This window comes from Batrachochytrium dendrobatidis, assembly GCF_000203795.2.
Source record: "Batrachochytrium dendrobatidis JAM81 unplaced genomic scaffold BATDEscaffold_11, whole genome shotgun sequence".
Taxonomy (NCBI): domain Eukaryota; kingdom Fungi; phylum Chytridiomycota; class Chytridiomycetes; order Rhizophydiales; genus Batrachochytrium; species Batrachochytrium dendrobatidis.
The window spans coordinates 57,937-83,467 of NW_006281109.1; the positions used below are offsets into that span (position 1 = coordinate 57,937).

Sequence of the window (25,531 nt, forward strand, 5' to 3'; positions counted from 1 at the left end):
TGTACATTGTGATTATGCATACTGGTTACCAGCCTTATTGACTCCCTATTCCTTGCAAGCGGAGTTGACTAATGAATCTGTTTTTCCATTTAACCGTTTCTCGTTTCTCGTTTCTCACTTCTCATTTCGGTAGTTTATGGCCATCTCCACTATTTTATTATGCAACTCATATTCAAATTCTGATGGCAAGCATAAAGTAAACTGCTTCAAAGCCAAGTACTGGTTGAATGGTCGGGGCCGTTCAAGGGATGTCGTCCTGAAACGTGATCAACTAACAATCAGTACATGGAAGTTGGGCTGAACAAATGGCATATCAAAGTTGGACTAAAGCTACTAGATAGGGTACTAAATAGGGTGACTAATATTCAGGGTTAAGGTTTCGTTTAGCTTTAAACAAGCATCTTCAATTTCATCAAGCAGCTGAGCTATTATCCAAGTAAATGTCAGTATTCTGCGGTCAACCAGCCTTGTCAAGCAATTTCACTTGAACTGGCATCTATTCATGCATATCCCCACAACTTTTTGCTATACAGCCCTAATACACGGCTGTATTCATTCAACCACTATGGACCTGGCATATTTGCTCATTTACTCAATCGACACCATATTGATTTCATATCAACCATTTCGTCTTTTTGTTTATTTGGTGACTGCCATATTACCCAGTCAACAGAGTACCAGTTTTATTGATACCAGATATGACTAAACACTATGTAATAGTGTGCTACAACGCTTGACAGTTTCAAATGGATGGCCGCCATTATAACAATAAACTGCCGATCTTGTAGGGTCACTGATGGATTGCAATAAAATAACGCAAACCTGAGCATGTCGAGTTGGAAACAAGCAATCCGATACAACTGTACACCATTCAGATACGAGATATGTTGGAGTGTAAAAGTATTTATTATAGGAAATCAGCAAAAATAGTAAAAGTAGTAAAAATGATATGATACAGATCATAAAAAGTGAGCAGTAGATGGATATAACTGGGTATGACTGAGTATTCATTAATAGAATACAACGCTGATGATTTTATACTAGTTTAATTGGAATGTGCTTTTACAACAGATCACTACAATGCAACATGGTTTTGACAAGACACCAATTGAAAACCAATAGTTACAAGTTTATCAGTTTGTGCAACAGTATGGATTGTATGATGATCACTGTCAAGATGCACATGTCAAGTGCGTGTATAACCATGTTGACGATATTGGCCAGTTGACACATGCTGATCAACCCAACTGGTGTGTATTGTATACATTGTATGTATATACATGTATGGCTTGATCACTCGGATGTACATACTCGACATATATACCGACACGAAAATCAGGTCGATAATCAGATCGACAACCACCATCACAATCAGGTTGTATGTGAACAATGTTGTGATGTCGAGTGACTGGATCCAATTGCAGTGTATATACAACGAGTCATACAACGAGTTGTGTTCAAATAATGTAATGAGTGCATCAATCCACAATACAAATCAACCATGACATACAATCATAATGTGTGGTTGATACAACTATAGTGACAATCGATGTTGATATACTAGCACACAGCATGCAATGCCAACACAACAGTTGCAAGTCACTGATCATCAATGTGACATTGTGGTTGCGGCATGAACTGCATTGTATTGATTCAGTTGATTGAGTGAATCACTGGACAATATGCAGTGATGACTGATCGTGTCAAGCTGAATGGAAAGCGTATTACTAAATCGTCAATGTTTGAACCATTTGCCATTTGAAAAGCATGAAATATCACAGCAAACTGATAATGTAATAACTGAATGTCGGCTCAGTTGCATATAGCTATGCAATATTATTTAAGCCTGTGCTTACTTTACTGTGACTTTAGTCACTTTTAGGGAGGAAAAGGGTGGGAGCTACACAACCAACCATGCGATATTTGAATCCATAACCAAACAATAGTTCAATCAATACTGCGCATTACCATACAAAGGGCTTCTTTTGAGTTACCTCAACACTAACTCTGATAGTAACACGAGCCCTTAGGACGGCTACTCAAAGAGTATGCTTTTGATACTCTTTCAATAACATAAATACAATCTAAATCCGACCTGTTGAGCAACAACTATTTACAACTTGCTCAACTAAACCAGTAGAATGAAACTTGCAGTGACTGTACTATCATCAGTTTTGCTTGCTTGCTCGGTCACTATCGCCAATCCAGTCCTTCCCAGTGCAACCGCAGATGCTGAGTCTAGCACTTTGACAGTTCTTCCCACTGCAACTACAAGCACTTATTCTAGCCCTTCAGCTGTTTCTGAATTGGATGTAGACTTATTTTATTGTGGCACACTTTCAAGGAAAGCCAAGAGCTTGATCAAAGCATACGCAACAACAAAACGTGGTGTCGAGACAACAGAAGAAAGGTGCAAGTTGATATCAAAATCGATTTCTTTTCAACAAAAATTGATACAACAGCTCAGTGAAAAAGTTGATCTCTTAAAGTCTGGATATTCGGCAGAAGATGATGATTTAAGTTATGATGAGGCTATTTCTGAGCTTTCAAGGGTACGTAAAGAACTTGTAGATTTCGAAATTCAACAGCAAGTGTGCGATAGCGAATGCTCTGTTTTGGATCGGAAGTTTTATTTGGCCGAAAAAGCACTTGCACAAAACTTTTTTCAAGGGTTTTTGAATGTTCATTCAGTCGGTGTATATATGAAACGCATCCTGGGTAATCCCGTCGTTATGAAATGCATCAATCAATTTTACAGTGGAAAACGGACTCCATTTCCAGAACTCGAGCATGCATCTACTAGTGAAACTCCCAGTTCATCACAAAGATATCAAAGCCATGAAAGTTTGCCTCAATCACCCGAGCAAGCAACAAACAATTCTGAGCAGCGTAAAATGGCTCTAAAAAGTTCTGATGGACAATCTCCATCTGAAGAAACGTCTATAGCTAATCCCAATCGAAAGTCCTCTAGAGCCCCTTCCAGTTTAACCAAAGTTTCCAAGTTTATGAAAAAGGTCAAATTACAGTTGAATCATTGATCCTGATGTGGAAATTCATCTGATTGATTTGAATTCTAATTTGAACTGCTTTCAATTTAATCAGCTGTTATTACAGCTGTATTTCTGATTCAACTTGTAATAAAATATAATTGCCATTTGATATTGGATATTGTATGTGCATGCATTGTATTTAATTATTTTACACAGTCTTGGTTGGCATCATATCATAGTATGCATCGACACTTGTATATTTCCAATACAATACAGTTGATTATATATTGCTTGTCATGTCGTATTGACACATGACATGCAACATCAATACCAACAATACTCATGTGTATTGATATCAGATCCGACCAATTTGACTGGTTTGATTTGTTCAAAAATGACTAGCCATCGATATACTTGCAGCAGTATATCATATTGCAACCGTTGATATCGCGCATCCAGTATTGGCATGGTCATCCAGATATACAGTGATGGATTCAAACAATGCATACCATGATTGAGCTATGCGATCATGATGTGTATCAAACAACTACGATACACACTGAACTGATCCAATGCATACATGGCTTGAACACATCACACAATCAAACATGGACACACCACATTAGAAATACATACAGTAGCGGTTTGTTTATAATGAATTGTATTCAGTCGAGTTTATTGAGAGTCTGTTTGTGACTCTTGACAGTGTGGTGGGTGTTTTCAGGTACAACTACTTGATCAGTTGTCATTGATGATTATTAACATCAAGAGTTCTAACGTACCATCATATCAACTATAAAATAATCATGGTCATCATCCATGCAACAGATAACCAGTTTTACTGCTATATCTATTTAGTCCCCAAGTTTCTTGTAATCAACGTTTGACCGCTTACTACCACGACGAATCCTGCCAATACGCAACACTATACTGCGATATTGTGTTTCATATGAAGTACTTGGTTCTTCAGGTAATCCAAAACTGTGCATCAAATTCATGATCAATATATCAATCAACACATCCACACATCAATATCAAACAACTTACTGTGGTAATGGCCAAAGCATCCGATCATTGTTTGAAATAGTAGGATATTCACTGGTTGCAGTTTCGCATCCACATCCAGAACCAAACCCAATGCGTGCATTTTGTAAATCAAATGTCAATTTAAGTCGGGTCATAAATGACATGCCAAGAACTGCATAATCATTTGAACCAACTGTTACAGCAAACAGGACTATAATTCAACAGGTATATTAGTCAGGTTAATCAAACAACACGTATTGCATGCAATTGTCGAATATTTACATTTTTCAGAATTTTCAATACTGATTATCTGCATATAGTCTCTAGGACCTAGTTCGATCGTTACAACGGAATCGCGATTTTCATCAGTTACGGGAGTTTGAGCAAACATTGTAATTGAAAACCTTGGCATCCTACTCCAATCAATAGTATATTTGTATCTGGGCATTAGATGGTTTTTCCATAATCTCATTTTAATTTTTTTTTTGTCAAGGTAATCGCTCCTTAACATATTATCTTTGACAGTGATCGCATTACTATTAAGAATAGCATCAACCAATGCTGTCACGACTGTTTCAGGAAAACGCATATTTAAAAAGCATGTTTCCACACTCGAGTACAAAGTACGTCCGTCTTTCACTTTTTTTTGGAATTCAGCAGGCAGCTCCGCTGGTCTGCCATTGACTAGTACACTCTTGATGTTGACACTAAACTGATTGTTTGATGGCGATTCTACCCATGCAACACTTGTTCCATCCGTTTCGCATTTTGCAGTTACGTCCGTGTTTCCTATATTGATGAAACTTTCTGAAGTCATGCCATATGGACACAGTTGAAGACTAACCTCGTTTTTAGGAATGGCACCATCATTATACAAAGCATCCATTGCAGTGACTCGTGAATGTTGATTTGACAACGAGGAATAGGCAAGCCCAAATATTCCATCAAACTTTGGATTGATACCAACTGAATCTGCTGATTGTTTTTCAACTGCCAATACTGGTAAATTGACGCCAGTTATCCCAGTACCTGGAATCGTCACAACGGCTGTGGATGTAACTCCATTATACTGTTTGCCTTTGTACTTTATACTAACGGGTTCCCCACTTGAAATACTTTGTATAGCTAAACCTACATCGTTGCTTGAACTAGGAAGTGGTACCACCATATTAGAAACTGTTGAATCGACTCGTAAATTCAACTATTTTAAACAAGTGTGAGATTGATTAAACCTAGTACAAACTGATATCAAACTACAATGCATGACATGATACATACATCAACTCCATCAACATTGACTTTTATCTTGAAACATTTGTTAACATCACCACCCAATTCAAGGGGTGATCGTTTTGACAGCCTATTGTTTGATGGACTGTCAATTCCAATTGGTGAGTGTAATGCAAGTCGAACTGCAGCAACCGCCTGTAACGCAAGTATAACGCATTCTATAGTAATCAGCATTGTATCGAGTAGTGTGATGAAAGTGTTGTGAATCTAGTACATGATTGCCGTTTTGTAACGACGGCAGCTTTAAGGGTGACAATCAGCACTTTCCAAATGGGTATTTAGAAAACACAAAAACACCATGTAGGGTGAGCAAACCCAGAAACACCCTGTAGGGCGAATCAATACACAGACATTTCTGCTAGTGGAAAATCAATTTCAGTAGTATACTGTGTTGATATTTCCAATTGTGGTCATGTATCCAGTAATCAGATAGTATCAGATTATCACCCTGATTATGGATAGTTATCATCACATTTACAATACATTACTACAGCATACACTGCCACTGTGTATCAAATATTTGACTGATTGTCCAATTGGTCATGTTTTGGATCACTCGGACACAACAGCATCAAACAGCCTGTTGTTGCAGTATTTCAAAACCATGACTTTTCCATTGGTATGACTGCACAGTCATTTTAGGTTAATCTAGACTGTACACATCAAACACTGCTGATCGTGCCACAACATGATCAACATCAAACTCGGCAAACTGTTATCGATACACTGAATGAGTGACATTGTACTATAATCGAATTGGAGATTGGCAGGTCGTTCAACAAACTGGCCGTGTCAACAGGTCAGATTGTCATCGTGGTACATGAACCACAATGGATGATCATGTCATTCAAATCAGCACACAATCTACTGGTATATGCAAAACAACACCACAGTACAATCCAGATCAAACCCGATCACAAACGTGGTGTTGAATCCAATGCATGCGAGTACTTTTAAACACATGATACACACTGATGGTGATGGTTGCTGACAGTCACATTGCAGTGTACATGTCCAATAGTGTCCACTGTCATGTCAATTGTTGCTATCCGTGACATCCAACTAGATCACAATCAATGTCTAACAAATACAACACAGTAAACTAGCCACGAGTATCCAAGAGTATGTCAATTGATGTGATCCAACAAAACAGCAGAGTATTGACTGCTTTGTTAAAGTGCATTCAATCAAGACACTCCAGTATCTCGAGTAGAATATCAGATTTTTCACCTTTGCACTGAATCCACAACCAATCGCACAGATTACAAACAAAGTTTGGACAAATCGAAATAGTTCAAATTTACAGCTGAAACCAAAATGGTATACAATCGCATTCATGTAGAGTTGAACACTATCTTGCAGTAATTGACTGTTGGTTTGGAATAAACAATGTTGAATATTGGTTGTAGTTTTGTACTTGACATTGACGGTTGATTCAATATACATTATGAATTATTATAAACAGTGTCAATGATATGATGCACACAAACTATGATTTTGAACTGAAATAGTCTTGAATCAGCGTTTGTCGTTTCTGTTGTATTCTGAATCACGGATACGATCACAATCTATTTCAATAACAATCATGACACATGTCAGTAATGCAACTGTTGTTTGCATGTCAATCACCACCAACAATCGCACTGAATTGTCAGCCAGTCCATGACACTGACTGTTTATTGCACACCAACACTGTTATTTAGTGGTCCATTTACATCAATATGGCTGTAATATCAATCAACTATTAGTATCCACTTGACTATCATCAACTCAATACATAAAATGATCTCATGAAAACAGGCTGTAATTGTACAAGCATATGCTGTTGGTGTTACAAGTTTATTGGTCAACTGTTGTATGATTGTTTTGGTGATGGTGTCAGGGTTGTGTCTGTTACCAATGGTACGCTACCAGCACAAACTCGACTGATCAAACAGCCATGTATACACATTGTTGTCAGTTACATCGAGTGTTTGTTCAAATAGGTCGATTCAAATGGGTTGCATATAACCGACTAATCCAGCATTCATCCATTGTCAAACAACCATAATGCACAATACCACCAAGTGTGCAATTACACTCGCACTGATCAGTCGTTGCACAGTATGCATTGGTCAATGTCAAACATATGTGTGTTTGCAACTAAATTGCAGTCCATGACATATCCACACGATCCAACATGTCAAATCATGTATCATGAGTCCAAGATTGATCAAAAACATGATCATGGTAAACACAGCATGTTGTTGCATATCAGACTCGATATATCGAGTGACAGTTGTACACTGGCTGATGGTGCACAGCGTATCAGTCACAATACATGCACGGTATTGCATTGCAGTCATTGAATGACAGTCATTTGCAATGTGATACTGATCGACATACATCAGCATGATGTGATGTGACCATAACCATGGTGGAATGTGTTGGAGTTGACATTGTGAGTTGACAATCGATACACCATGCACATGACTGGAACATATATATTCGAGTATGGTTTGGTTGGTGTCAGGTTGATCATGCAATCACATCGGTGCAACGAGTGAGTGAGCTGATGGTGATCTGAACTTGTTTCAACAACAAGGAGTTGACAGTCATGGATTTGCATGCATTCAATATGTGTCGCACACCGTTGTTGACTGTTGACTGTGTATGCAGGTCAAGTTACCACCAACCACCAACCAGATCCAATGCATACATGATCATTACTAGAATGACTGCCAAGAATATTCGCATCCAAAAGTTGATTATGAGTTGGTGGTTTTTAAGAACCGGACACAACCAACATGGTATTGGATACAGCAACATGAATATAGTTCAGTCACATGGTGTGATACAGTGGTTGTGGAATACAACACCCAGGTATTTGTAGTGTTGAACATGACGAATCTGTTGTTCGTGTAGCATCATATCAATTGGTAATTCGGAATCAAAGTGTTGTGGCCACAGAAACTGAGTATGTTGCATTTGACTACACCAAAGCTTATTTGACATTGTTCCATTCATTGTGCGAGTACACCAGATGCCAATTGGAGCAACTGATCAGAATCGGCAAATATCACAATATTGTCGGCATACATGAACCCTCACATTGGTGGTGATTTACACGATACTCATGCAATGACAATCGGTTGATATCATCGTGTATGTTGTTGATGAACATGTTGAACAGTAATTTGACAGTGGACATCACCACCGGATTCCATGTTCAATTGGAAATGGATCAGAAACCAATGATTCAGTTTGAGCACAAGCCGATGAGCATGTGTGCAGCGCTGTTAGCAAGACCAGTGTGCGTGGTGTTAACCACATGTGTTGCAGTTACCATATCAAGGTACCAACCATGACAGTGTCGAATGCATTTTGAATGTCAATCAACACAACAATAGTATTGAGCTGCACGCACTGTCATCGTTGAACAATATCAACTAGTGAACCAACCAGCACAGCACACTTGTTTGGTTTGAAATCGATCATGATCGGTGGTGACGAGTTTGTTGAGCACCACGATCCATCAACGTGTGTTTGCAAGACCTTGCATACCAGTTTATGACACACATCAATCAGTGTAATACAGTGTTTGTCATTTGTATCAATGTGATCACCGTTATTGTTGTCGATATATGCAGTCAGTACAATCGGTACAGTGTATGCAGACTGCCATCAGGTCGCATAGTGGCCGTCAACATATTGCCTGGACTGTGTGTAGCAGAACACGAGCAAATGGATTGGGTGGTTCATCAGGTGTATCATTTGGTGTATATAATGCGACTCGGTAGAATGTGATCAATATCCTGTTGTTTTTCAGGTGTTTGGTGTGAACCAGCTGCTGTATTGCATCAACTAGTCGATATCAAGGTATATCCGAGTCGAGATCAGTTGCATCGTCACGAATCGGAAACAGTTTGTATGGTGGAAGTGAATCACGTATATGCAAGTACTGTCATTACTGCAAGTCAAGTAAATGTCCACTATCGTCCATAGCAAGATGCAAGTAGTGATTACTCGGTATGTCAAAAATATTATCACTGCTGTACTGAATGATACGATTGGCATCACATCGCATCGTATAGTGGAATGGAATGGAGTGATGGTTGTTGTGTGTGTTGCACCACCAGACATGACTCGAGCTGCTGCAAATGTCATATCAAAACGATCATCAATACTGTCCGGTCAGGTGTGTCAGCAAACTTGATCCAGTTCATATGTTCATTGGCGCATTCAAGTCGCTGGATTGTTGCATTGTGTTTGTCCCAGCATGCATCTAGTTGGATGCGACAGAGTTCATTGTGATTGTCACGGATACTTGCTGTAATGTACATCGATATTCCAGTGTTACCATGTCAAATCGTCCGTTTGATTGAGCGATACAGTCGACGTTTATGTTCCCGAGCAGTATGTGCATGTGCGTGCAGTTGACAGTCATCCACTGTTGCATTGGCAGCATCCAATAACTGAATGCATAGCTCGTGTGTGTCCGTGTATGATCCATCAAACGCTGCATATATTCCACCAATCTAACATTGCAATCCGATCATAGGCATATATGCAGAGTTGTGATATGTTAGTTGAATGAGTGGAATGGACTGAATGAGTTGGTGCATGTGTATTAGTGCGGATGCAAGTGTAAATGACACATTGTCAGCAACCGCAATGTTCATGTTTACACGAGCAGATTTTACAAGTGTTTGTTCAGTCTCGTCACACACAAAGTGATTGATAGAGTGTCAATGACATGCAGTCCTGCTCACTCGAGTGATGTTACTGTCGGAGTATTGCCAGCATACTGTATGACAGTCAAACGCAGTATTCATGCGTGTATGATGCGTTGTAATGGCGCATATTCAGTGCTCCAGTTTTCAAACAGTAGCACTGATGAGTGATCGTCAAACGGAATAACTGCTGACAGGACATGTTGAATGGCAGACAAGACATTTCGCGTTTGATAGTCGCATGCAGCCGAGTGTCCAATGTACACAGCCAACAGTCCAAACACATTCAGGTGTAAAGTTTGGAATGTTTGCGACAATTATGGTGCCATAAACAGTCATTTTGCAAATCCAAACCATTTGTCAATACCGAATGGTGTCTCGATGTTCGGGAACAGTTGCCGAGTGTTGCAATACATTGAAACCACACACTGTGTGCTTGAAACTGTCCGTTGCAATGCAAGTCTTGGATAATCCACATAGTCGGTTTGGCTGAATATATGTCAAAGTAGTGAGTGTTTGCTGGCAATGTTTGACACATTGACTGACAATATTTGACAACAATTAGGAAGTGAAACACACAGTGAGGATGTCGTTGGATGCCTGCGTTGACAGTTTTTGTGTATGTGTCAGTTGTTGTACGGATGATTGGTGACAGAGTTGATGAATAGTGTGTGCGGAACATGACTCTGACACAGTAATGCGGACTCGTGCACCGAGTTGAGTTGTCCAGCAATCGATTTTGGAAATGTGTTTGATGTGATGGTTTGAGATGAATGCCAAATGACCACGAATATTACCAATTGTCATGACAGTTGATTGTTGATTCAAAACGTTGTTTATTTGGTATTAATGGTTAGAGTGTCACTCATTGACCTGTCAGATCAGCAAGTGTTATTTCGGTGAGTTTCGTGTCTATTGTAGTCACATCAACATCAGCAGATTGGACTACGGATTTGCTTGACAGAGTTGCAGATCCAGTTGGATTGATAGGCGAGCAACTGTGCAAACAACTGTGCGAGTTGCAGGATGTTTGAGATCCAACAAAACACTGTTTGCACACAAGTTCATGAATGCAGATTGCCAGACTTGACCATCAACTCGCAGTATAAATTGCGTGTACGACAGTTTACACGCTTACCCATCAACAATAAACCCACATAACCAGCAAACCGTCAACGAGCAGCCAGCTCAGTAGTCGGGTTGATGTTTTTTGTTGGAGTTTTTGGATCAAACTTGACCTGATTTGTACCGAGTTGGGTCATGACTACAAGTTTGACAGCAATAGATTGATCTACTAATAATCTGATTGTGTTGTTGATTGTATGGATGTTGGTAATCCGTTGCAGATTGATACGGAATGTGACCAGAATACTACAAAGTTTATTGAGTGTGCACATTGCATTCGATGCAAAACGCAATAAACAAATGCGAGTTGCAGCATTCATTCAAGGTTCGACACCAGTCGATACAGCATTGACCGCAATGGCATTTATGTCAACAATTGCACGACTACGGAATAAGTCGATTGTTGCTTGGCATTCCGTATCGACAGTCTGCGTGTGTGTGCAACGTGCTGTTGTCGCATATGAACAACTTGGATTGACTTTGTGGACAAAACACAGTCACTGTTGCGGTGATGTTTACAGTCGTGGAAATGGTTTCGAATACCACAACTGGCATAACAACTGCATGTGTTGGTGAGCAACCACAGTCCAGTTTGACCAAGATCTGTTCCAGTAATGATCGAATGACATTGTCGTGTTTGGTCATCATGACAACAATGTCATTGGTTTGACTCTGCGACTGACCAAATGCGCTAGTGACAGCGTTTCCAATTGAGTTCATATTACTTGCGAGGATCATGAACATATGACGGCATTGATGGTTGTCATTATTGGCAAGTGTGTTGCAGTTGATTGAAGATGTGAAGGAATGAATCAATATTCGATTGTGTTGTTTATTAACAAGTGAGTGAGTGTGTTTATAAAATAGGAGACAAGAAAGTCATGTGAATTCCAGTTCAAACGTCATTGTTGATGGTTTTTGATTGTTAAACTATTCAGAAATGTCTCACATTCACACACTACTAATGTCTCACACAATGCAAATCAACACTCTCACACTAGTAATGTCTCACATTAATGAGACATTAATTCTGGTGTAAATTTGACTAATTTCCAAATATTTAAATCGTGTGAATTGTCTTGAAATATCCCAAAATTTTGTTATTTTGACTCGATTAAAAAGTCGATTTTTGTTTTACAATTTGACAAATAAATTGCTTTTTTATTCTTTTTCTTTTGATAAAATGCCAAAACGATTCCTCAATGTTGAATACAACACTATTTCTACTGAAATCGATGTGACTGACTTTGAAGACCTGAGTGACGTTCAGGATGCCATCAAGTCTGAGTATGGTCCTGCTGTGGCTGACATTGATGCTCCTCAACTCCAACTCTACACCAACAGTAACAAGGACCAACTAATCAACACCTGGGCTTTACTCGACTCTCTTCCTCAATAATACTTTACTCAAGATGGTTCTTGTGCTGTTATTGGTTGTTTACCACCACCTTCAAGACAACCTACTCAAGCTGACCTTTTTGCCGCAGGTTCTACTTTAACAGCAGGATACAAGAAAAGAAGAACAAGTGAATGGGAAAAAGTATCAACACTTGCTCAACTTTCATACGACCCAAATTTGACCATTTTCGAACTTGACACAAATTACTTGGCCAAGACTGGTCTATCTACTCAAAAACTCATTCTTTATTGCCGTCCAACTTTTCATGAGCAATTCAGTTTTTTACGGGAAAAAGTCATTGATAATGGGGTTCTTGGTTGGATTTTAGGACCACCAGGAACTGGCAAGTCGACTACTGCTCTGGCATTTGCCTCAACTCTGGACAAAAAGGACTGGGTTGTTACTTGGATTCATTTGTACATAGATCGTTATCCAGTATGTGTTCGTTTGGAGAGCGATTCAAAGAAATCCCAGGAAATCTACGACAGCAATATCGACAAACTTTTTGATATTTTGCATAAAGTAGATGAATCAAAACAACACATTGTGTTTATTGATGGATACACTTCAAATGGACAAAAACACATTGATGTACAGCAAGCTTGCTATTCATGGCTCGAAGAAGACTGAGAAAAAAGAAGATTGGTTGTCGTTTGTTCAATGTCCTCACGTTACAAAGCAAAGTTGGAGGAAGATATGCTGTTGAATCTCAAACAGTTCAACGTCTATTCTTGAAAGGAAGAAGAGTATATTCATGCTGTTCAAAATGACGAATTCTTTAACCATGTCAAGGCTGTTTTAGATTCTGATTTACAGATTGATTCGTCTCGTGAAGACTTGGTCCGTTCTAAACTATACTTTGCGGGTGCTTCTGCCAGATGTATGTTTCTTTTTGCGACCAAAGATGTGATCCAACAAACATATGGATTAGTCACTTTTGTCAATGATATTTTTCCATACGTCAAAGGCACAATAGGCGATCAGTCTAATAATGTCGTGGATCGTCTCTTCAGTTCAAGTTTAGTAGAGAATGATGTGTTCCCTCGAAAAACATCTATTGTCAGTCAATTTGCCGGGTTATGTTGGCCATCAAGGCAGGACCAGACCTGATTCGTAAATTGGTCAAAGCTACTCGGCATGATGGAAATCCTTCTATGGATGGTTGGATGTTGGAAATGTGGTTCTTTGCCAGTCTTTATTACGACAGAGTAAAATTGTTTGACGAAAACGATAACGAAGTTCAAACTTGGCCAGCATCCAATGTCAAAACTCTGGATATCAATGCTTTTCCTGCTCTACCAGAAAATAATGGTGTTTGGTTTAAGCCAAATAAATGGGACCAAGGAGGATTTGATGCTATTTTCTTGGATAAAGGAAAAGGGTTGGTTAGATTCGTTCAAGTAACTGATGGCAACACACGTTCATTCAAAATCAAGTATTTCCACAGTTTTTTGCTGATGCTATGCCAATTGCCTCAATCGTTTGAGATTACATGCTTGGAAATTATCTTTGTTGCTGACCAAAAGAAACGCTCAACTTTCAAGGTAGCCGAACCATCGGCACCAGGCATGTTAACAGATTTTGGTTGGAGACTCGGTGAAGAGTTGGATAAAGTCAAAGTTGTTTTCATAAAGGGATGGTGCGATTAATTTGTAACTGCCGTCGTCTATCATAAAGACAGTGTATTCTAGTTAAAGCAGAAAGTATGAATCTGGCACAAAAAGATCCTGGAATTTCAAACTAATAAACAAGCCGGTACTTTATTTTAAAGATTTTGACAATTTTCCTCATCTCCGATAATTTGATATTTTTGGCAACTTTGGACATAGTTTGGCTGTAAACACCGGTTGATAAAACTGGTATCAGTCGGTGCCCAATATATACTACTAACAATTATTTGAAAGTATTTGATGTAAAATGCCCAATAGACATGTTTGCTCATACAATAATCCAAAACATACACTCGCATCTGGAAAAAGTATCCTACATTAAACCATCAAAAATATGGTTTGATTAAACTACTAAACATTTACCAATCCCTGCAAACACATGGGTGTACAATGATTTATCAAAAACTAATATTAAAAACACTGATCATACTACAATACAATTGTAAAAACCTGTCCGAGTTGTTGAAACATTACAATAGTTTGGATGTAAAGCCTGCGACTGGAGCAACAAAAAAGTTGACCAGCTTGTTCAAAACAATCCATTTTGACATTCATAAAGTTGCCATTAGCATTGTTGACGTGTCTGTCATATGTATGGAATATGAATGAACATGACGTTGAATTTAAACTGTTCAAGGGGAATGAAACTCATATCAGTAATATAGAGATTTGAACATCAGATTCGCAAACATTTGATTTTGTGAGTAGTCAATGAGTAGTCGATAAAAGGTCAGTATGGTTGTGTTTTTACTGGACAAGTCTTGAACAAGTCTTGGATTCTGCTTGATTGATAAACCATCAATTCGTGACGCAAGTCTTGATCTGCGTCTTGCCAAAGTCGATCAATTTGATATTCCCTTGACCAGTTAAAATCATGTTTCCTGGTCTCAACTCCTCATGAACTACACCAACCGATTAAAAGTGTCGAATAATCCAATCCAACTCATTGTCTGTTCTCCAGTCACAGTGTTTTCCAGGAATAAAGTCCAAACCAATCAAGTGAAATACTGTCCGTAATACTCACATTCTCCATAATAGCGTGCAACATATTGTAGATTGAGTTTGGCAAGCTTTTCGTAAATTGATATTTGATTAGCATTTTGAATGCATCAAGATTGTTGTAGGAATCACAATGTTTGACAACAATGTTGCAGTCATTGAGTCGAATGACTTGACCAGTTGCTCCAAATCCAATCACAGTACCAGAACAAAGTGAATCCACATTCAGATTATACTTGATTGTGCTTGAATCATTACTGTCAGAGTCTGTTGAACTGGAGTCTAATTTCTGCTGTTCAGTTTGATGGTCTTGTAAAACAAGTTGAACAAATACATTGCCTGAATACGACTAGGAGAACACAGATCGTTGTAAATGGAATGGCTGATACGCAGAGTATCTCTGACAGGTTGCCAAACCAAATAGGTAACATAACAAGTCACACATTCATAGATCAGATTGTTCAAAGCAAGATATCCATAAACTTGGTCAATCACTGTGCACACATCCATATGTCCAATATCTCCACAAGTCATTTCTGTTGGTTGGCACTGTGTATCCTCTTGATACACCTTTACAAGTCAAATGGTTGTCCATTTACAGAATGACGAACAGGCAGATCATTCGAGTCTTGCTTTCAATAAACGACAAGACTTTGGATCAAGACCAAGAACATTGTCCGAAGCTCCAATAAACTCGAGATGACTCTCCACTTGAGTTGCTGTTTCAAGCGTACAAGGGAAAACACTAGCCTTGCTTCAGATTGGTAATAATCTTCTTGGTCTTGAAGTATTCAGTTGAAGTTGTAAAGAATATGTTTAATGTATCAACATTACTTTCAAGTGTGAGTGTAATTCCTGCTGTAGTATGCAAAGCAACACCATCTTCAATGGAAATTGTGTGATATTCGTACTTTGCCGAGTCTGCTGTAAAGTCTTTTCATTGTCCACATACAATTGTGTTTTGGGATGGTTTCTTCTAGTGCCAGTAGTTTGAAAGAGTCTCAACATCCAGCAGTGTTTGATAACAAGCTATCGAGTCTTGTTACTGTAATGCTTTTGACGACATCTTGCCCAGTATTATTGTTTGATTCGATGAGTGAGTTGAATGGGTTGATCTCAATGGTCGCATTGTTTCCAATAACGGTAATGGGATCCCAGGAGTTGTAGTTGGTCTCTATTCCATCCACTCTCTATTCTGTAGTGGATAGGATGGAAACCAGCTACAACTCTTGGAACTCCATTGCTGTTCTTGGACTAGATCAAACCACTGGAACTGATCCACTCATCAAATACAACAGTGATATGCCTGGTCAAACTCTGTATCATCAACACTAGACACTGTAATGGACATCAACTCACTTTACAAACCACTCTTGTGAACCTTGTCCAGTCGATACACTTGTATGATGAACACAACTGTTGTGTGTCCAACATTCAATCAAAACCATTCATCTGGATCAAACCATCATGAACATTGACATCAAAGACATTGACACAATCCCTAATGTTTTGTATTCAAAAGTCTATTCTGGCAACATACAAATCAGCATCAAAATTCCAGTCGACAGACTGTCAACTACACAATATTGTCATGATTGGTGTCAGTGGATGTGAACAACAACCTGCTATGATATGTGTCGATATTGTGTATTTGACTGCTCGATTGATCCTGATTTCAGGGCAATGATTGACAAGTTGGCACCTGCCAAAAAGACGGACAAGAATCAATCAGTCTTTGAATACTAATCTAAAAGACTGATCCAGTGTTTGATTTCTGCTCGTATATTTGTTTTGAAAACACTCCGTGAAACAAATCCCAATCTTGATTCTTTTACATGGCTATGCATTCAAAGAAGTGGACGAACTGGTGGGCTTTTTTGTAAAATATTCGACCATCTATCTAAGCTTCCTTGGTCTGCGTTTGGTAAAGTCTATCAAGAGTTGAAATCATGGTTCCTAAAAGACGGTCGTGTTATATTTGACGAATCGCAACATATGCCAAGTCTTTTAAAGTCGGACTATCGTTCAACAACAATCCATTACTGCTGGACAATTTGATTTTCCTCGGTCGCTGTTTTCGTTTTTGACCAGAACTATTATCCAAGATGACTTCAACAATATATGGCGCGGAACACAAATGCGGATCTGCATTATGGATTTGACATACTCTGCTGCTGAACTCAAACCAGATAATATGTTGATATTCACCGACTTCAACTACTTGAAACCATCTGATATTTTGACACTACTATCGATGTGGCTAAAAGTCGATATGTCAGAAAACGCTGATATTCAAGAAGTCTCTTCAAGGTCATCCAAGACTCGTTACATCATTTTTACACAAATTGATCAACTCGACTGACATCAATGATTGTTATCGTGGCTCAATAAGTAGATGGACAAGTATCTCCAATACCAATCTAGTTTCAGCAGCACAATAGTCGGCATTTTTAATGGGTTTGATACTCCAGTCGATTCTCTCCTTCCAGAAACAGTAAAATAATGAATGTGGCAAATACATGCCAGATTTTGTCGTCATTTCCTGTATATAGCCGCAATAACAATCATTGATATCAGTCGAGTCGATCAATTTGTGTAAAAATGAAACAAAAAGTCTTGGACGACCTTGAAGAGACTGTGAGATTTCTTGAAGGTCAATATTCTTTGACACATCGATAGTAGTGTCAAAATATCAGATGGTTTCAAGTAGTTGAAGTCGGTGAATACAAATATATCCTCTGGTTTGAGTCCAGCAGCAGAGTATATCAAGTCCATGGTGCAGATTCGCATTTGTGTTCCGCACCATATATTGTTGAAGCCATCTTGGATAATAGTTCTGGTCAAAAACGAAAACAGCGACCGAGGAAAATCAAATTGTCCAGCAGTAATGGATTGTTGTTGAACGATAGTCCGACTTTAAAAGATTTAGCATATGTTGCGATTCGTCAAATATAACACGACCGTCTTTTAGGAACCATGATTTCAACTCTTGATAGACTTTACCAAACGCAGACCAAGGAAGCTTAGATAGATGGTCGAATATTTTACAAAAAAGCCCACCAGTTCGTCCACTTCTTTGAATGCATAGCCATGTAAAAGAATCAAGATTGGGATTTGTTTCACGAAGTGTTTTCAAAACAAATATACAAGCAGAAATCAAACACTGGATCAGTCTTTTAGATTAGTATTCAAAGACTGATTGATTCTTGTCCGTCTTTTTGGCAGGTGCCAACTGTGCCAACTTGTCAATCATTGCCCTGAAATCAGGTCGATAAAACAGTCAAATACACAATATCGACACAAACCATAGCAGGTTGTTGTTCACATCCACTGACACCAATCATGACAATATTGTGTAGTTGACAGTCTGTCGACTGGAATTTTGATGCTGATTTGTATGTTGCCAGAATAGACTTTTGAATACAAAACATTAGGGATTGTGTCAATGTCTTTGATGTCAATGTTCATGATGGTTTGATCCAGATGAATGGTTTTGATTGAATGTTGGACACACAACAGTTGTGTTCATCATACAAGTGTATCGACTGGACAAGGTTCACAAGAGTGGTTTGTAAAGTGAGTTCATGTCCATTACAGTGTCTAGTTTGATGATACAGAGTTTTAACAGGCATAATATGTTGGATTTCATAAAAATACAATACCTTGAGTTTAACCAGGCATATCATTGTTGGACTTGATAATCAGTGGTTGGCCGTAACAACCAACTGTATGTTGAATAGAGGCCAGGGGTTCATTCCCAGCAATGGATGGTGAGTTTGTCAGTCTATAGCATCAAGTTTCAATGAAAGTGCTTGTTTGGCTGCTGCAATTAGTTTCAATAAATTGTCGAATGGTCATCTCCTATACAACTCTGCATTAAAGTGGGTTTCAATTCCCACTGGTTGACTGCCGAGCTATTTGATACAAAACCTTTTGTCTTGCATTGTAATTTGTTGAAGAAAAGAAATGGCAAAATTCGACTTTAAATCCAAAATTTAATGGCGTGTGAAGAATGTAAACAAATTCACAGCCTCTGAATATTGTTTAAGCATTTTTGTGTGAAATTAAAACTGTCAAATTAAACATTTGTCATGTGTTTATTTGTATTGTTTAATCGAGTGTCAATTCAACTCAATTGATTACGTCATTCATATAATGACTCGAGTCTTTTATTCAACATTTTAATGTCATTCATTGCTGGATTTGTAAATGTGTTACAAAACATGCTGAATCTGACAAGTGAATAATGATTGTTCCAATCAACAATTGGATTGGATCGACTGCAATATTGTCATTGATTGCAGTCACTGTTGACCAATACATTGTAATATATTGACAGTCTCGACATCAACATTGCCAGCATTACACCACAACAATACTGTCAACTTTCAAGTCCTGTGATATACCGTTTCAACTATAACCAGATCGATGTTGATCACTTGTCAATACACGCACCAGTTGTATAATCGTACAACTGTTGGTTAATCAATGTTTGACTGTCGATACTCGATATGGTTGGTATCGATTGTTGCAGCTGTCGAGTGCCGTCATTGGTCATGCATTACCAGTTGTGTATGGTTGACATTGATCATCATGGTATGTATTCAAATTCAACACATCAACATACACTGTGACATGTGTGATTGACTATAACTGGTGTGGATTACAATCGATTGTGCATGGTAGTTTGATATTGATCGCAGTTGTTGATCGATACTCGGACTACCCGAGTTTGTATTTATGACTGGATGCTTGATTGGATACTTGACATGACTGGTCATATATGATTTGTACAATAGTATGGATTGTACAATGATCACTGTCCAAATGTGCATGTCAAATGAGTGTATAATCAGGTTGACGATATTGGCCAGTTGACACATGCTGATCAACTCAACTGGTGTGTATTGTATACATTGTATGTATATACATGTATGGCTTGATCACTCGGATGTACATACTCGACATATACTGACACGACAATCAGGTCGACAGACACCATCACAGCCAGGTTGTATGTGAACAATGTTGTGATGTCGAGTGACTGGATCCAATTGCAGTGTATATACAACAAATCATACAATGAGTTGTGTTCAAATAATGTAATGAGTGCATCAATCCACAATACAAATCAACCATGACATACAATCATAATGTGTAGTTGATACAACTATATAGTGACAATCGATGTTGATATACTAGCACACAGCATGCAATGCCAACACAACAGTTGCAAGTCACTGATCATCAATGTGACAGTGTTGTTGCGGCATGAACTGCATTGTATTGATTCAGTTGATTGAGTGAATCACTGGACAATACGCAGTGATGACTGATCGTGTCAAGCTGAATGGAAAGCGTATTACTAAATCGTCAATGTTTGAACCATTTGCCATTTGAAAAGCATGAAATATCACAGCAAACTGATAATGTAATAACTGAATGTCGGCTCAGTTGCATATAGCTATGCAATATTATTTAAGCCTGTGCTTACTTTACTGTGACTTTAGTCACTTTTAGGGAGGAAAAGGGTGGGAGCTACACAACCAACCATACGATATTTGAATGTATAATCAAACACAGTTCAATCAAGGTTGCGGGCTATCATAAAGGGATAACCTTTTCGAGTCTGTCGAACATTGATAACAAATCAACACTAACTCTGATAGTAACACTAGCCCTTAGGACGGCTACTCAAAGAGTATGCTTTTGATACTCTTTCAATAACATAAATACAATCTAAATCCGACCTGTTGAGCAACAACTATTTACAACTTGCTCAACTAAACCAGTAGAATGAAACTTGCAGTGACTGTACTATCATCAGTTTTGCTTGCTTGCTCGGTCACTATCGCCAATCCAGTCCTTCCCAGTGCAACCGCAGATGCTGAGTCTAGCACTTTGACAGTTCTTCCCACTGCAACTACAAGCACTTATTCTAGCTCTTCGTCAACTCCTAATGTAAACAGTATACACTTGGATGGCATTGATTCACTTTCAACTGGCACTAAGGATTTGTTCAAACAATTCTTGAAAAAAGAACGTGCTTGTGATGAACAAAAAAACACATGCAGCTCGATAGAACAGAACTATCATAGGCAACAGAAGCTGGTAAAAGGTCTGAAAAAAAGGGTTGACGCTTCAAAACTTAGATTTATGAAAGGCAGTGGCAATTTAAGATACAGCGATGATGGCGAAATGGAGGAGCTTAAGATCGAGCTTAAAGAACAGTATCTCAAACTTATCAACCTTGAAAAAAGCCATCAAAAGTGCGATTCCGATTATGGTCATTTTCATCTTGAACTAAAGCTCATCAAAATGAAACTCGTCAAGTTATTTTTCGGAGGACCTTGTAATCTTGAATTACTTGAAGAGCAATTTTTGCACATCATATTACACCCTGTCATTAAAGATTACCTTGTCGTATTAGGATGTATTGATAGCCTATCATCAAGATGCAAAAATGACTCTGATAAAGATCCTAGTACTGATCATCAACAGCGTCAAAAACCTAGTACTCAGCAACGGGGATACGAAAATCCAGCATATGAAGGTGAATTTTCTAAAGATCAATCTTCATCACATGGCAGTCCAACCTTTGAAGATCCGCAACAATCATCAAAAATACCGCCTAGATCTCGTTCCATTAAAGAAAGAGCCACCTCTGTTAGAAAAAGCCTTTTTTCAAATATACGGAAAAGTATTAGACTCAAGGGTGGAGCTGGATCATTATTCAAGCAACCCAAACATCAAGATCGTGAACCATTGATTTGAATGCCAGTCTGGATTAGCTTCAATCATGTTTATTGTATTTTTGTTTGAATAAAATAAAATACAATTATCATTTGGAATTGGATATGCATGCATTACATCTGATTATTCTACAGTTTTGGTTGGTATGGCATCATATTGCACATTGACACTTGTGCTCCCAATACAATAAAGTTGATTGTATATTGCATAATTGTGCACATTGATGATACTGACATGCATGTGTGTATTGATATCAGATCCGACCAACTCGATCAGTTTGATTGGTTTGACTCGCTGATTGTGGTGTCAAAATGGTTGCATCGATAACCTGACTGATCACACACATTTGTCGTGTCAAGTATCACATATTGATGTATTCAGTGATTATATACTGGTTGATTAGTGTAATATGATCACACATACTAACGGAATGTGAGCCATTATGTATGCACGCACAAAAATATAAATCATGACACTTGTTTACAATGAGCCAAAACATAAAGTATAGTTTACTGTATTACTAATATGAAATGTAGCACTTTTCATGTCATTTTTGAGCTCAAGTGATTGGGATTATCTCTTCATTTGGGTTTACTAAAAAGAGCATTTACTCTGCGAGAGAGTTTGCATTTGGAGGTTTTTTGCCTTTTGATATGAATTAAACAAGACGTTAGTACTCAATCTACTCCAAACATTCCATTCAGGATCAAGTTTAAACTTACTTTGGATGCCAGATCTTGTTGAATTCGTTTTGAATAGTAGGATGTCCATCTTTTGACCTTTCGCATCCACATCCAGGACCAAACCCAATGCGTTTATGTGCTCGATCCAACACGACTCTAAGTCGGGTCATGAAAGGTACACCAAGAACTACAAGCTTGTCTGAGCCAACGCTTACAGAAAATGCGTCTAGTTCAGCATGCATGTTAGTCCATATTAATTCAAGCGATGCATCCATCTCACTGTTTACCAAAGTACTTACGCGCATTCTCGCCAACTTGTTGCATATAATCTCTGGGTCCTAGTGTGACTTTTACAGTGGACTGTGAGCCTTCTGCTTTTTCAGGATTATTGGCGTTCATTACGATTGAAAGTGTTGGAAGTCGACTCCAAATGATAATAAAGTCTGATTTCGTCATGGGATACCCACTCCAAAAAAACTTTGAAATACTAGGAGTATCAAGCTTAGGAACGAATGCATGGCTTTTGACAATAGCTGAAATCAACTTATCTACGACTTCATAAGGAAATTCTACTTTTGTAGCACATGTGTCTATGTATGAATACGAGATCGATTCACCCTCCCTTTTTTTTTGAAAGTCATCGGGCAGTTCTACTGGCATGCTATTGACCAGTATTTCCTTGATACTGACGGTGAAACGGTCATTTGTAGGTGACTCGACCCATGCAATAGGATTTCCGTCTGTCCCACATTTTGGAACTACCTCCGTACTTCCTATATCAATATGACTTTTCTTGGACAATTTGTAAGGGCAGAGCTCAACACCAACCTCGTTATTGGGGATGAATCGGCCTTCATACCAAGCATCCATTATAGTTGCTGGCGTTGTGTGATAATAGGCCAAGGAAGGATAGGCTAAACCAAATACTGCCTGTCTACCCTGACCATCAAGAAGAGCAGGCTCCGTTGCCTGTTTAAAAATTCCTACTATTGGAGCATCAACGGCGGGTATGCCAGTTTCTGGGATAAATACATCAGTTGAAAACCCATATCCCTTCCAACTGACATCACGACTGTAACCCTCAATAGAAGGTTCTTCAAATGGAGTGTATGATATATTGGGTCCGTTGTAGTTGTTCAGATTAGAAAACGGTACGACTGAATCGGAACTTGTCGAATCCACCATGGATTTTATCTATTTCAAAAAACGAACCCAAACTTCATTAGATTCAAGTGTGCAGATGCTAAACAACTTGTGGTGATACATACATCGACTCCGCCAACATTGATGATGATCGAAAAACAACTATACGCTCTTTCATTTGATTTAGAAGGCTGCTTTGATAACCTAGTACCTGATCGACCAGATAAGCTTGGGGCATGTAATTGAACTTGAACTGCAGCAGCCGTTTGAAACACAAGTAAAAGACATTGAAAAATCCCTGGCATTCTATTGATAAATCTGTAACAAGTAAAGCTGCAATGAAAACCACCCAGACATTTTATAGTTACTAATATCAAGGGACGCAGCACTTTAAAGCAATCACAGGAAGTTGGTAACAGTATAAAGGGTTACTTTGGCTTGACAATACATATAGAATATATTTCAAACCACACGTGTGTTGATTGCGACTTTGTGCTTGGTGATTCTGTGATCAGCCATTGCCGACATTGATTACCATTGCACAGTCTATTACTACTGTATATACCTATTTAAACATTTCATTTTCATCTACAGTACTATATTGCTCAATAAAGTAATACTCTAGTATTTGAACAATATAACCAATGCACATCTAAATGTATCAAGCAATCGCTTGGGAAAACCACCCTTTAAACAGCGTATTGCTTTTTGTTCAGTTGACGCCCTCTCATCGTAGTGACCTTGTATAGCCAATGAGTAAAAATCAGGGGCAGTTTGTAGTGCACCGTCACAGCCATATACTGATCGAGAAGTCGATTTCACTAAACTGTAAACGTGCTTTCAAATAGAGTGCTGGCAGAAACTAATCAAGTAAAGCAATGTGCCATGTGAATAAATGTGCAGGTATATACATACTAATTGTGATTGGAATAATGGCTTGGAAATAAATAAAAAGTACAATCCATTGGATACAACAATCAAGCTGGTACAAACAAGCTCAGCTCAAACTCAATTGGTCACATATATTGCGATTATTGACATTAACCAAACAATAGTTGGACTTGAATACAAATTGAGAATATGTAGAATTGGTGCTCCGTATGGTTGATATAATGACAGTGACAAGTCTGACTGAAAATCAAATGAGACTATTATGTTGCATATGATTGTAAATATAAATGGTTGAAACCTTGTATGCATCAAGCCTTTTTGACAATACAACATGGTTTGATGTCGCATTTGTAATCAATACTACATACATTTTTATCTCTGATGGTTATAAACCTATATTTGATTCACTATATTCAATCATTTGGTTTAAATGTATCTGTTGATCATCTATAAACTAGAAGAAATAATAAAATAGCTCCAATTTGAACGTCAAGTAGAATAATAAACACAATTTCACTACTGTTGAATCTATTTTAACCTCTAATGCCATTTTTCAATTAAACTATTCCACTTGGCATAAACACATTCAAAAGGGTTGTATAAGCGGAACGGTGTGATACAACTTGCTATTATTCTAGAGTGCATGGCGAGATAGCAGACAATTTTATCCAGCGCGAATTTCAGAACTAGGTGAATCGGTTATCATTGGTCGAGTAATGAGTTCGATTGAGGAATTGACAGCTTCTATAGTAGCCTTATTTGACTCTAATGGCAATTCTGTGACGGCAGAAATCGATCTTGGGATAGTATCTAAACCCATCCTGTCACCATCTTTTCCTGCCAACGATGT

The 25,531-nt window shown here is 38.4% G+C and overlaps 7 protein-coding genes across 7 annotated transcripts; 4 read left to right on the top strand and 3 right to left on the bottom strand.

The window, feature by feature from the left end:
• Positions 1-2,141: 2,141 nt before the first annotated feature.
• On the top strand, positions 2,142-3,038 carry BATDEDRAFT_26761 (uncharacterized protein; the record flags this gene model as incomplete). Its single annotated transcript, XM_006680981.1, has 1 exon — positions 2,142-3,038. One exon carries the CDS (start codon positions 2,142-2,144, stop codon positions 3,036-3,038), a length of 897 nt encoding a protein of 298 aa, XP_006681044.1.
• Positions 3,039-3,844: 806 nt separating this feature from the next.
• On the bottom strand, positions 3,845-5,480 carry BATDEDRAFT_26762 (uncharacterized protein; the record flags this gene model as incomplete). Its single annotated transcript, XM_006680982.1, has 4 exons — positions 3,845-3,971; positions 4,038-4,227; positions 4,299-5,217; positions 5,295-5,480. 4 exons carry the CDS (start codon positions 5,478-5,480, stop codon positions 3,845-3,847), a joined length of 1,422 nt encoding a protein of 473 aa, XP_006681045.1.
• Positions 5,481-7,768: 2,288 nt separating this feature from the next.
• BATDEDRAFT_26763 (uncharacterized protein) lies at positions 7,769-11,108 on the top strand (the record flags this gene model as incomplete). The annotated part of the gene is made up of 8 exons (XM_006680983.1): positions 7,769-7,848; positions 7,965-8,168; positions 8,479-8,640; positions 8,936-9,081; positions 9,115-9,243; positions 9,380-9,483; positions 10,584-10,637; positions 10,983-11,108. The coding sequence occupies 8 exons, from the start codon at positions 7,769-7,771 to the stop codon at positions 11,106-11,108; spliced, it is 1,005 nt and encodes a 334-aa protein (XP_006681046.1).
• Positions 11,109-12,326: 1,218 nt separating this feature from the next.
• Positions 12,327-14,191, top strand: BATDEDRAFT_26764 (uncharacterized protein; the record flags this gene model as incomplete). Its single annotated transcript, XM_006680984.1, has 4 exons — positions 12,327-12,486; positions 12,556-13,133; positions 13,281-13,601; positions 13,637-14,191. The coding sequence occupies 4 exons, from the start codon at positions 12,327-12,329 to the stop codon at positions 14,189-14,191; spliced, it is 1,614 nt and encodes a 537-aa protein (XP_006681047.1).
• A 289-nt stretch (positions 14,192-14,480) lies between these two features.
• BATDEDRAFT_26765 (uncharacterized protein) lies at positions 14,481-15,745 on the bottom strand (the record flags this gene model as incomplete). Its single annotated transcript, XM_006680985.1, has 3 exons — positions 14,481-14,525; positions 15,237-15,456; positions 15,546-15,745. The coding sequence occupies 3 exons, from the start codon at positions 15,743-15,745 to the stop codon at positions 14,481-14,483; spliced, it is 465 nt and encodes a 154-aa protein (XP_006681048.1).
• Positions 15,746-21,007: 5,262 nt separating this feature from the next.
• Positions 21,008-21,985, top strand: BATDEDRAFT_90984 (uncharacterized protein; the record flags this gene model as incomplete). Its single annotated transcript, XM_006681124.1, has 1 exon — positions 21,008-21,985. The coding sequence occupies one exon, from the start codon at positions 21,008-21,010 to the stop codon at positions 21,983-21,985; it is 978 nt and encodes a 325-aa protein (XP_006681187.1).
• Positions 21,986-22,545: 560 nt separating this feature from the next.
• Positions 22,546-24,440, bottom strand: BATDEDRAFT_35725 (uncharacterized protein; the record flags this gene model as incomplete). The annotated part of the gene is made up of 4 exons (XM_006681073.1): positions 23,916-24,440; positions 22,947-23,841; positions 22,687-22,873; positions 22,546-22,609 (listed from the first exon to the last, which is right to left on the bottom strand). The coding sequence occupies exons 1-4, from the start codon at positions 24,093-24,095 to the stop codon at positions 22,546-22,548; spliced, it is 1,326 nt and encodes a 441-aa protein (XP_006681136.1). The 5' UTR covers positions 24,096-24,440.
• Between the last annotated feature and the right edge of the window lie 1,091 nt (positions 24,441-25,531).